General features: G+C 42.0%; 1 protein-coding gene across 1 annotated transcript in view; it reads right to left on the reverse strand.

Moving 5' to 3' along the window:
• CPVL (carboxypeptidase vitellogenic like) overlaps window positions 1-13483 on the reverse strand; it is a 118901-nt gene that overhangs the window by 67071 nt on the left and 38347 nt on the right. The window contains 5 exon segments of the mRNA XM_020892492.2: window positions 1435-1501; window positions 7030-7109; window positions 8871-8929; window positions 9888-9963; window positions 9965-10003. Of these exon segments, the coding sequence (XP_020748151.2) occupies window positions 1435-1501; window positions 7030-7109; window positions 8871-8929; window positions 9888-9963; window positions 9965-10003 (321 nt within the window).

Raw genomic sequence — 13483 nt, forward strand, 5'->3', positions numbered from 1 at the left:
GTATTCATCCCGGCAGCAGAGAGTGTAAAAAGAAAACTCTCCTTTCCTGCACACATTCAGAAATTACATGCATGAAACCACCAGACTGACATGAAGTAGACAAGTTTTTCATTGAAAATTTGGCAGCTTTGCTGAAAAGTTCAACATCACGGTTAACAACATTGTCACATTATTCACAAGACAAGGCATTACACTCTAAGCAGATTGTTCTGCTGACTGTTTTCCAAGGTTGCTACCAAAATGACAGGGGTGTCACTTCCTTCCCCCTTCCCCATGCTGCCTCTGAAATGGGTTAAAAGGGAAGGAACAGCAGGGAATTACTGGTAGAGGTCCTAAAATATCCTAACTAGGTAACAGTCTTTTAAAAAGACTTAAGTGTAAGAAGCTAAATAGTCAGGATATCCTTTCTAGACAGTTTAGAAAAAGGAGAAAGAAGGTGAAGAGAGGGAAGATCCTAGTTCCATTAACTTGCCATTCCCTTGGAAAAGCTGAGACCGTTTTCCACTTTGACACCCTTACAATGGACACCTGTGATCTGTGCTTGCATCCTTCCAGCCCTCCCTCTGGTATCATCACTCAGATCTTCCTCTGGAAACCACTCATCTCCCATTCTCAAGCTTGTGGCTCAGGTGTAAAGGCTTCAAGATTCGCTGCTTCCTGGGCATTGCAGTGGGCCTCAGGCACCATTCTGGCCAATCTGTATCCTCCATCCCCCTGACCCCTAGAATGGGCATGGGCTCCAAACGGACAATGAGATTTAGAAATGTGGTGGAATTCAGACGAGGGAGAAGTTTAGCCTGTAGGCTCTCTAGAGCTCTGGAGTGGCCTGGAGAGGCGAGGGCACAGGTGAAAAGAACTTACCTGAGAATGAAACCAGTCATGAGCAAAGCCAAATGACTAGATCAAGAGAATGTGACACAAAATCCTGATGATAACGTTTGAGCACCCAGATCCAGCCATACCTGATGCCAACAAGTCAATCCCCTGTTTTACTTAAGCCACCTTGAATACAGTTTTTGTCACTTGTAAGCAGAAGAGCCTTGACTAATATACCCATATTCATCCTTCAAAATCCAGTTTAATTCTTGCCTCCTCTGTCTGACCTTTCCTGTGGATCACATCTTGAGAGGTAGCTATTTGCTCATCTTAAGCTACTTGTCTTTACAGCTACTTTCCTAATTGTACTTTTCATTCTGTGTTGTATTTATTATTAGATTCTCAGATTTATGGCAGAATTAATGTCTTATTCCTCACTGAATTTTTAATACTTGTCCAAAGCCTCAGACATAGTAGGGAATGATTTGAGAATTTTTTATATGGATTGAATTAATATTAATGTGTGTGTACACACTAAATGAATAAACCACAGGTGTCATAATATATTCCAGTCCTGATGATGTTGGAAGCACACAAGAAAACATGATTTCAACTTACCTCCCCAGTGGCATAAAAGTCATTGTCTCTATAGTCAGAAAACAACTCGAAAAACTGAACTAATGCACTGCAAAAACAAAAGCAACAATAAAAATTAAATGGAATCATACTATACTACCCAGTTTCACCCTTAGACAAGAGGTTTTGCATTGAATTAAGATACCATTATGCTATAAGCTTCTGGAGGTATTGTTTTCAAAGTCTCATGAGTGTATGACACTCCATTCGCTGTGGATGGTTAGAAAAATACTTGTAGGCTTGCTCCGTGATACTCAGAAGTTCATATAAGTGAACATCAACACTCTGGAAAGGTTTCCAAATCCCTGGGTTACCAACTTGAATCACTTGCCTGTTGAGGGGACCCTTGGGCAAAGTGCCACAGGCTTTCACCTATCATTTAGCAATTTGTGGAGTTAGTTCTACAAACATTATAGTCCCACTAACCTCAGTTTGTGGTGAGGTAATGGGAACCTCAGTTGCTTACCAACCTCTCTCTGTGGGGAACACTGAACATTTCTATATTCTAATGGGTTCCCTAGAATTTCAGTGTTTTAATAACCAAAGAACAGAAAAACTGTAAACTGACTAGATGTGTATGTGTTCAGTCGCTCAGGTGTGTTTAACTCTTTGCAGCTCCATGGACTGTAGCCTGTCAGGCTCCTCTGTCCATGAAGTTTTCCAGGCAAGAATACTGGAGTGGGTTTCTATTTCCTACTCCAGGGGATCTTCCTGGCCCAGGGATCGAACCCATGTCTCTTGTGTCTCCTACAATCACAGGTGGATTCTTTACTGCTAAGCCACCTGGGAAGCCCCCTAAAATGACTACAGTCTAAAGGAAAATCACCAAATGCCCACAGTTATGGAAGTAAATGCAAAGTGGCCTCTGGGCTCAAAATATCCACATTTACTAAAGATTGCCAACAGCCACTTTGGTATGCTGAAATAGATTTAAACAGACTCAAGAAATTACTTCATACCAAGCAAGAAAAGGGTGGATTATTGAATGATTCTCTACTTGAACAGAATCTTTCATAAAGGAGACAAAAACTTGTGAAACTCTGAAGCCTTATGAATGTCTTGACCTAGATTGCAATGCCTGAGAAGCTGGGTAGGGTTTTTGTTCCAGTATCCTGCTGAGGGACTAAAAGCCGTGAACTAGCCAGTGAAGATGAAAGGCAAGGAGGCCCTGAAAAACCAGGAGCAGAAAGTTCAAGGGTTACACAGAGGCAAAATTGGGTCATTACAATCACCGCAATCCTGGCGATAACTTAATTTTCAAAGTCTCCACTAAGATCCCAGCATTGGAACCTCTGGTGGTCCAGTAGTTAGGACTTCTCCTTCCAGTGCAAGGGGTGAAGGTTTGATCCCTGGTCAGGGACCTACAATCCCACATGCTTTACAGCCAAAAAACCAAAACATAAAACAGAAGCAATATTGTAACAAATTCATAAAGACTTTAAAAATGGTCCACATAAAAAAAAATCTTTAAAAAAAACAAGCCAACATTAAACTCTACTGTAGAGTTTCAGTGTATTTATTTATTATTTATAGTAACTGAAATCTTTGTAGCAACTAAATCTGGAAAGTGCATTACACAGCCTCCATGTTTGTGCTGGCAATACGCTGCCTTTAGAGCTGAGACAAAAATAGGAGTTTATTCTCCACCCTTGCCTCTTTAACCTTCAGGCTAAAAATTACTTCTCTTTCTCTCTTCCTGCTAGTTGGAATGGCAATAGACAATTTAATATAGTAAATCTCAATTAAGCCTTGTGCTTTAGCTTAAAACTTATTTCCTTCAAGAATTTGTTGGAAAGTTGTTGGGGTTGCCAGATTTAGCAAATAAAATACCAGATGTCTAACTAAATTTGAATTTCAGATAAACAACAAATAATATTTTAGTATAAGTCTGTCCCCAAAATTGCACAGGACATACTTAGATTAAAAAATCATTCACTGTTTATCTGAAATTCAAATTTAACTGGCATTCTGTATTTTATCTGGCAATCTTAGTTGAAGGAGATAATCTCCCAGCTTACTTCTAGCTTGAAAAAAAAGGATTCTCTAGTTGAAGTTTCCAAGGCAAGGTCCCAATTAAGGAAGTTATCATGGAATTTTAATTTTACAGTAGGATCTGAACAAAAATTTGGCTAATCATAGAAATGCCTTAGTAGGTCTTTCTTAAATGGGAATGAAAAAGGTAAATTTGGGAAGTTGGAGGTACATATGCCATTTGTTCACTGAATTGTGTTTTCATCAAGGATTAGACCATTACATGGTAAAGGGTTGTTCAAAAGTAGAATCACCCTCACATTAAACTGCAAACTTTAGAAGTACAACTGCTAAAGCATATAATATCAGATTGGCCAAAAAGTTCATTTGAGTTTGTCTGTAAGATGTTATGGAAAAACCCGAGCAAATTTATCAACCTAATACATAGTATACGTGTGTGTCTGTGTGTGAGTGTGTGGGCACACATGTGTGCGCGCGCACTCAATGCATTTATTCAGGCACAAAAGCTATAGGGCACACAAAGCATCTCTCTCTTCCATGTCTTTCCATTTGGAACCTTGCTGGCATTGTGTCAAGGCCTTGTCAAATAAGTAGAATTTTAGTGAAAGGCTACTCAGTGGCAGAAAGGTACATTAAGGGACAACACAGGATGAAACACAGAAGGTAAGGTTGAATGATCAGGAGAAACCACCCCTCATATAATTTTATAAAGAGAAGATGGACTCAGGACAGAGATAGTGAAGTTGCTCAGTCGTGTCCGATTCTTTGTGATCCCATGGACTGTAGCCTAGTACGTTCCTCCACCCACGCGATTTTCCAGGCAAGCATACTGGAGTGGGTTGCCATTTCCTTCTCCCAGGGCAGAGAAGGTAGATGCAAATGGTAACACATTACAGATCCAAGGACAGCTCTGGACTCTGGTCAGCTCTAGTGATGTCAGGGTCATAGAAATACAAGACATTCAGGATAACTGAGGTTAAAATAATCTCAGCAAAAGCTCCATACCAACAAAAGCCAGACAACGTATACCTTTAGTCACTGATAGCCTGGCTGAAAGAAGCATAGCAACAAGGATCCCAGTGGTTTTGTTCTCTTGCAGGAGATGGGGAGCTATCCTCAGTATTCATTCATTCCACATCTAGTATGGCCGGGCCATGATCTCATCTGCACCCTTTGTTCAATGCTATTCTCAATTTAATATATAAAACTGTTTCATAGTCACATTGTTATGAAGTTTTTTCTATTTAGCAATGGGCTTCCCTGGTGGCTTGGATGGAAAAAATCTTCTTGCAATGCAGGAGACGCAAGCTCGACCCCTGGGTTGGTAAGATTCCCCTGGAGAAGGGAATGGCTACTCACTCCAGTATTCTTGTATGGAGAATTCCATGGACAGAGGAGACTGGTGGCTATAGTCCATTGGGTCGCAAACAGTCAGACGTGACTGAGTGACTAACAGAGCAAAAAAAAAGAAAAGAAGTCTAAACATCTTGTTTGTGGAAAAAGTTTCATTTCCAAACACACAGAAAAGCAGCCTAAATGTAAATGTCAAATGTCTTTTTAGGAATCTACTCCTCTCAGCTGTGCACTAATAATAGTGAAATGGGATGGGATTTTCAGGAAAAAAGAAAAATGGTTTTTAAAGGGAGAAAAAGAAAGTTCTACTCTTTAAACCTGTAGCAGCCTGTTTTTAGGTTTCAAAGCGACCTTCTTATTCCAAACACCCATCTGGACAGCTGGGGAGAAGAGTACAGTCACAAAGGGAAACAAATAGTATAAACCATAAAGGAAACAGCTGAAATCAGTTTTCTGCGCTACCCTTGATTAGCTATTTTCCAGTTCTAAGAGCCTGAAGCAAAAAGAACTAAAACAGCTATAAACAATGGATGCTTTGAAATAGGTTCTCTTTACATGTCTTGCAAGAGGAGATGAACCACATGTCAGCAGTAAATATCCACTCAGAGGGGCAACTGGAAGCTGGGACCCTCCCTGGGGAGGGGCGGGAGAGCCAGAAGAGGAAGGGCAGGGTGCAGGGCTCCGGCTGAGAGGGTCTGATGTATTTCTTTAATACAGACCCTCCGCCCTCAGGGTGTTTGCTAGTTAAACAACTGAGGGTTTTTGGAATTAAGCCAAAAGGGTTGGAGGAGGAGGGTATGGGGGATGTAGGTTTCCGACCTGAAAAATGAGAGCTCACAGTCAGTACTATGACTGTGGAATGAGGAAGACGTGGCCCTTGACTTAACTTGTAAGGACCGCCGTCAGGATTATGTCTGTGGCGCGGAAAAGGAGGTGTTTGAGCTGGTGGCAGCGGAGGGACCCCTGCCAGGATCTGGCTAAGGACCCACAGGATCTGGAAGCAGAAGTGTGGGTCCTAGTCAGCTCATCTGGAGATTGAGTGACCGTGTTAAAATAATGGGACGTGTGGCGAATGAAAGTGTGCAAGACAGACACCAGCCATGTCGTTTTCTGGGGCAGCAGAGAAGAAACATTTTCTGGGAGAGAGGCTGAAAAGCTCCTCTTTCCTCTTCCCTGCCCCCACCCCTCCCAACCATCGCCTTGGGGAGAAAGAAGAATAAAACGGAAAGCTTTTGTCAGAGATCAAAAAACACTGACTCCTATTAGATTCACTTTCACTTTGCGGATTGGTTGGGTTTGCTCACCAATTAGCAGACGGGGTGTTTTGTGAAAATAGAGGGGCACCATAGAGGAGCTGGTTAACTCTTTTTGGCGACTAGGATTCTTTCAGCAAATTATTACAATGCGTAGGGCTGGGGGTGGGGTGGGGGAGGGCCCTAGTGATCAGAAAGAATCCAGGACCTGGTCTCTAGTAATAATTTACAGACTGCGAAACAAAATGACCAAATAAGAAAGGTCACTTTAAGAAAATGTACTAAAAATAGCTATAATGAATGTAAGAAAAGAGAAAGGAAGATATTATATGTATGCTGTTTGATCAGGTTTACAACTTCACATCTTCCTTAATTTTTTGTGTAAAAGAATAACTCTGTAATCTGAAAGGAAAAGTAAGAGACTAGCTAGCAAGCTGAGCTTTCAGCTTGGAAAAGGCATGAAGGAGAAACACAGGAGTGAAAAACTGTATTTTGTGATGGCCACAAAAGGACTCCTGGGAAAGAAAACAAACAAACATCTGAGATGTTGTTTCTTGGCAAATCCAAAGTTCAATATATAAATAATGTTGGAAGCAAGCAGAAACCTCTCAGGCAGCTAGTTGAAAGGTTGGAAAAGTATATTTGGTTGAATAATTCTACTGTTTCTATTGTTTTTCAAAGGATATTTTTACAAAATTACATCTTAAGATGTCAGTTCTTCTTGCTACTTTCTCTGCTGGTCACTTCACAGTTATCAATTATAACAAAATGGAAAACAGGCCATGTATGTGTGTGTGTGTGTGTGTGTGTGTGTGTGCACGTGTGCATGCACTCCTCATGTAGAAGTATTCTTACAAGATCTTCAGGAACTGGACTATGATGACCAATCAATAATACTTCTACTACTGGAGGAATTTTCATATTGAAGTAGAAAATCATTTGGTTTGAAGATGGCCAAAAGAAAGCCAGGGTCTTTTACCTGTATAAGTTTCGGGCCACGTCATCCTCATCTATCGCATATCCATGGACATGGTCAGTAAAACTGAAACCTGTGCCCACCTAAAGATGAAATAAATAAGCAGGTATAAACAGAGAGAAACACACATCCTGCTGAGAGACACCACACGGGAAGGAAATCAACATTATTCCCAAGGTCATGCCTTTGGCCTCAGCTTTTCAGCATCACCCCTGTGCACTCATCCATGCTCACAGAAGGACGCTGCATGTCACCATGTCCCCCTTCCCTCTGCTGAGCCCAAATAAACTGGCAGTGCAAAGCTCTTCTCTGATCCTGCAGTGGAGACCCTGCCAGATGATTATTTAAGGATGAGAAACTCACCTTTCCTGCCCCCTGCTACAGTATCAAAATACTCAAAGTCTCTGAAACCTGGAAGGTGCACTGCTCTGTCCTGCTAAGAAGGAACTCTCTACTGGCCGAAGATAAAAGCTAGTTGTGTGTGTGTGCCCAGTTTTTTTCCCCATTTCTTTACTTGTGATAAATATGGCCACTAAGCCCTTTCACCTTCAGCAGATAAGGGGTTTTAAAATAAAGATTAGCTTTAAACTAATAGTTCCTTATTCCTGGAAGTTCATAGACAACTGAGTAAATCAACAGAAAAAGCTACTACTTATTTTGGGTCAACAACATGTATAAGGAATGCACCCCCACCATATACATCAGTTGTAAATATTTTTGATTTTTTATTTTTTTCCAAACAGCCAAGGGAACAGGACATTTAATTAGACTTTAATGTAAACATGAAGTTATAGACTAGGGAAGAAGATGGCTGGCAAACATGATGGGGGGCAAGAATGTTGGATTTTTTCCTTGCTATTTTTCTGTTTTCTCTTTGAACCATCTGGGAAGTGAAAGAAGTTAGATTAGAGGACAGATACTCCCAATCTGCAGGAGTTGACCCTAAAGTTACTCTCCTATATTGCAGTTTATAAGATTTGATTTCATAAAAACTTCCCAAGGAGAATTGTACCTTTTGCCCTCCCTGAGATGAGGCATTCAGCTCACTGTGATAAGTGAAAGGGGCTAGTTTTGACTCTTTATATCAGAGCTCTACTTGAAAGATTAGGTGTTCCCATGCTATTAAAAAAAAACCCAAGTTATAGAGAAACACATATTATCAGTAGAGAGAAAGTCATCCCTTCCTGGATGGTATAACTTAGTGAAGAGGACATTTCATAAGACCAGAAATAAGGGAAGGAGAGAAAGCAGCAAGGAAAACTCCCAAACTTGGATATAATGGTACATATTAGAAAAATTAAATCTCAATTTTTAAAAACTTTTAAATTGGAGAATAATTGCTTTATTGTGTTGGCTTCTGCCATACGACAATATGAATCAGCCACAGGTAGACATAAGTCCCCGCCTTGGACCTCCCCCTGAGCTCCTTGTGTTACACAGCAGCTTCCCATTAGTTAGCTATTTTACATATGGCAATGTATGTGTTTCAATGCTGAAGGAAGGTGGGACAAATCGAATCAAATGTGTTTTTCAAATAGACAATTATAGGGGCTTCCTTGGTGCTCCAGGGGCTAAGATTTAGTGCTCCCAATGCAGGGAAACCAGGTGGGAACCCTGGTCAGGGAACGAGATCCTGCACGCGGCAACTAAGACCCCATTTAGGCCGTAACTAAGACCTGGAGCAGCCCAATAAAATTTTTAAAAATTATCTAAAAAATAAAATTGACAATTATATTTTAAAAAGAAAAAAATCTGGTGTTTTTCTACTTAATAAATGTACTTAATGAAAGAGAAAAAGACGAGAGAGGCCAACACTGCCATTTCACAGGACCCCAGGTACTCACGGGATTATCAACGTAGAGCATGGAAAACGTAGTGGTCCAAGGAAAGTCTCTGGCACCCACTGGTAAAGCAGAGAAGAGGCTTGAGACTCAGTCCTCAACAAAACATTCCACCTGACGTCTAGCTCTGGTTTGGAGCCCAACACTCCCACTGCCCCCTCCAGTTTGGGGAACTCTTGCGGTCCCTCTGGCCCTGCGTGTCTGTCCTGCAGCAGGGACAGACGCCAGCTGTTTCCCTCCCCCTCCTCTCCTTTACTTTCCCGGAACCAGAGACTGTCTACATCTAAGATGAGCTTTGCAAACAAAACCCCATGCGACTGCCCCATGCAGAAACACCCGTCACCCACACATGCAATAAACCTATCTGTCCAATTGAGTGAATCCTCTTTAACCTCTGATTCTCCAGAATCTTCCCTCCCATCCAACACTGAAGAGACCCACAACTTCAACAGAATTGCGTACATAAGTATACCAAGTCACAAACTGGTTTACCCTCCAAATTCTGACTTGGGGAAAGTAAACAATCTCCTCTCCCCTAAAACTGAGGTGGAGATAAACCTGGGTTAGAGCTGGATGTAGCTCCTTCTCCATTCCTTCCCGCGGCCCTCAGCACCTTGTTTCCAAGATACCTGATCATTTGTGTGGCTGAAGTGTATGCCATTCAGGTTATATGAATAATTAGGGATATAATTCCACTCGCTTGTCCCATGCAAAAGGTCTCACCCAGACAGTAATAAATGCCAAATGTTTTCATAAGTCTGGATTGCTTGAGTCAGCAGTAGACTAGCAGAACAAAGCGTGGAACCTTTCACCCAAATTTCAAGGCAGAAAGCAGCCCCGTCAGGACACTCACCCTGTTGGCTCCTTCCTTCAAACACTGCCAGAAAATTACGTTTTCATAATCTGAAACTGTAAAGCTATTTCTAGGGGTTCACTGTTCACACTAAGTTATTTCTAAAGCAGATATAAGGTTCAAAGGAAGAACTCTCCATGGGAAACCAGAGTCCAAGCAATACTTACAAGTCATATTTTCTCTGACAATGTAAGGTCCATGTTCCACGAAGAGACCGAACATGGACGAGCCTCCTGGGCCCCCCTTGCAGCCAAAGGACGACGGGCGCTTTCTGTGGCTCTATCTAGAGAGGACAAAGAACCCAGTGAATGCACAGAGTGCTGAGGCCTCAGGAAACACCCAAGCAGATGCACCTAGATCCTCTGTCTTTCACAGCCTTGACCGAGTCTCATCAAACCTTCCCCTGACCACTCTCTACAGAAGTAAAGCGCCGCCATTTCTTGTTTAGAATTAGTATTTATTTCGCATGCTGGTAGTTAACTCTTTTCTCACCAATAGCCAGAATACAAAGGAATAATAAAAGATGTGCCTTTGTATATCCTCAGGAGCGGTGGGCATGAGGAGCTACCCCACGTCCAAGGTCAGGAGTGGCGGCCGTGAGGAGACACCCCATGTCCAAGGTCAGGAGCAGCGGCCGTGAGGAGACACCCCATGTCCAAGGTCAGGAGCGGCGGCCGTGAGGAGACACCCCATGTCCAAGGTCAGGAGCAGCAGCTGCGCTTTGCTGGAGCAGCCGTGAAGAGATACCCCACTTCCAAGGTAAGAGAAACCCAAGTAAGAGGGTAGACGCTGAGAGAGGGCATCAGAGGGCAGACAGACTGAAACCACAATCACAGACAACTAGCCAGTCTGATCACAGGACCACAGCCTTGTCTAACTCAATGAAGCTAAGCCTTGCCATGTGGGACCACCCAAGACGGAGGGTCATGGTGGAGAGGTCTGACAGAATGTGGTCCACTGGAGAAGGGAATGGCAAACCACTTCAGTATTCTTGCCTGAGAACCCCATGAACAGTATGAAAAGGGAAAAAGATAGGACACTGAAAGATGAACTCCCCAGGTTGGTAGGTGCCCAATATGCTACTGGAAATCAGTGGAGAAATAACTCCAGAATGAAGAGATGGAGCCAAAGCAAAAACAACACCCAGTTGTGGATGTGACTGGTGATAAAAGCAAGGTCCAATGCTGTAAAGAGCAATATTGCATAGGAACCTGGAATGTTAGGTCCATGAATCAAGGCAGGAGATGGCAAGAGTGAACATCGACTGTTACTCTTTTAGGAATCAGCAAACTAAAATGAACTGGAATGGGTGAATTTAACTCATATGACCATTATATCTACTACTGTGGGCAGGAATCCCTTAGAAGAAATGGAGTACTCATCATAGTCAACAAAACAGTCAGAAATGCAGTACTTGGATGCAATCTCAAAAATGACAGAATGATCTCTGTTAGTTTCCAAGGCAAACCATTCAATATCACGGTAATCCAAGTCTATGCCCCAACCAGTAACTCTGAAGAAGGTGAAGTTGAATGGTTCTATGAAGACCTACAAGACCTTTTAGAACTAATACCCAAAAAAAGATGTCCCTTTCATTATAGGGGACTGGAATGCAAAAGTAGGAAGTCAAGAAACACCTGGAGTAACAGGCAAATCTGGCCTTGGAGTACAGAATGAAGCAGGGCAAAGGCTAATAGAGTTTTGCCAAGAGAACACACTGGTCATAGCAAACACTCTCTTCCAACAATACAAGAGAAGACTCTACACATGGACATCACTAGATGGTCAACACCGAAATCAGACTGATTATATTCTTTGCAGCCAAAGATGGAGAAGCTCTATACAGTCAGCAAAAACAAGACTGGGAACTGACTGTGGCTCAGACCATGAACTCCTTACTGCCAAATTCAGACTTAAATTGAAGAAAGTGGGGAAAACCACTAACCCATTCAGGTATGACCTAAATCAAATCCCTTATGATTATACAGTGGAAGTGACAAATAGATTTAAGGGACTAGATTTGACAGAGTGCCTGATGAACTCTGGACAGAGGTTCATGACATTGTACAGGAGACAGGGATCAAGACCATCCCCAAGAAAAAGAAATGCAAAAAAGCAAAATGACTGTCTGAGGAGGCCTTACAAATAGCTTTGAAAAGAAGGGACGTGCAAAGCAAAGGAGAAAAGGAAAGATATACTCATTTGAATGCAGAGTTCCACAGAATAGCAAGGAGAGATAAAGTCTTCCTCAGCGATCAATGCAAAGAAATAGAGGAAAACAATAGAATGGGAAAGACTAGAGATCTTTTCAAGAAAATTAGAGATACCAAGGGAACATTCCATGCAAAGTTGGGCTCAATAAAGAATATAAATGGTATGGACCTAACAGAAGCAGAAGATATTAAGAAGAGGTGGCAAGAATACACAGAACTGTACAAAAAAGATCTTCACGACCCCAGATAATCATGATAGTGTCATTACTCACCTAGAGCCAGACATCCTGGAATGTGAAGTCAAGTGGGCCTTAGGAAACATCACTATGAACAAAGCTAGTGGAGGTGATGGGATTCCAGTTGAGCTATTTCAAATCCTAAAGGATGATGCTGTGAAAGTGCTACACTCAATATGTCAGCAAATTTGGAAAACTCAGTAGTGGCCACAGGACTGGAAAAGGTCAGTTTTCATTCCAATCCCCAAAACAGGAAATATGAAAGAATGCTCAAACTACTGCACAGTTGCACTCATCTTACATGCTAGTAAAGTAATGCTCAAAATCCTCCAAGCCAGGCTTCAGCAATACGTGAATCGTGAACTTCCAGATGTACAAGCTGGTTTTAGAAAAGGCAGAGGAACCAGAGATCAAATTGCCAACATCCGCTGGATCATAGAAAAAGCAAGAGTTCCAGAAAAACATCTATTTCTGCTTTATTGACTATGCCAAAGTCTTTGACTGTGTGGATCACAATAAACTATGGAAAACTCTGAAACAGATGGGAATACCAGACCACCTGACCTGCTTTTTGAGAAACCTGTATGCAGGTCAGGAAGCAACAGTTAGAACTGGACATGGAACAACAGACTGGTTCCAAATAGGAAAAGGAGTACGTCAAGGCTGTATACTGTCACCTTGCTTATTTAACTTATATGCAGAGTACATCATGAGAAACGCTGGGCTGGAGGAAGCACAAGCTGGAGTCAAGATTGCCAGGAGAAATATCAATAACCTCAGATATGCAGATGACACCACCCTTATGGCAGAAAGTGAAGAAAAACTAAAGGGGCCTCTTGATGAAAGTGAAAGAGGAGAGTGAAAAAGTTGGCTTAAAGCTCAACATTCAGAAAACTAAGATCATGGCATCCAGTCCCATCACTTCATGGCAATTAGATGGGGAAACAAACAGTGGAAACAGTAGCTGAATTTATTTTTGAGGGCTCCAAAATCATTGCAGATGGTGATTGCAGCCAAGAAATTAAAAGATGCTTACTCCTTGGAAGGAAAGTTATGACCAACCTAGACAGCATATGAAAAAACAGAGACATTACTTTGTCAACAAAGGTCCATCTAGTCAAGACTATGGTTTTTCCAGTAGTCATGTATGGATGTGAGAGCTGGACTACAAAGAAGGCTGAGTGCCGGAGAACTGTTGCTTTTGAACTGTGGTGTTGGAGAAGACTCTTGAGAGTCCCTTGCACTGCAAGGAGATCCAACCAGTCCATACTAAAGGAGATTAGTCCTGGGTGTTCATTGGAAGGACTGATGTTG

This window comes from Odocoileus virginianus, chromosome 1 (assembly GCF_023699985.2).
Source record: "Odocoileus virginianus isolate 20LAN1187 ecotype Illinois chromosome 1, Ovbor_1.2, whole genome shotgun sequence".
NCBI classification, from domain to species: domain Eukaryota; kingdom Metazoa; phylum Chordata; class Mammalia; order Artiodactyla; family Cervidae; genus Odocoileus; species Odocoileus virginianus.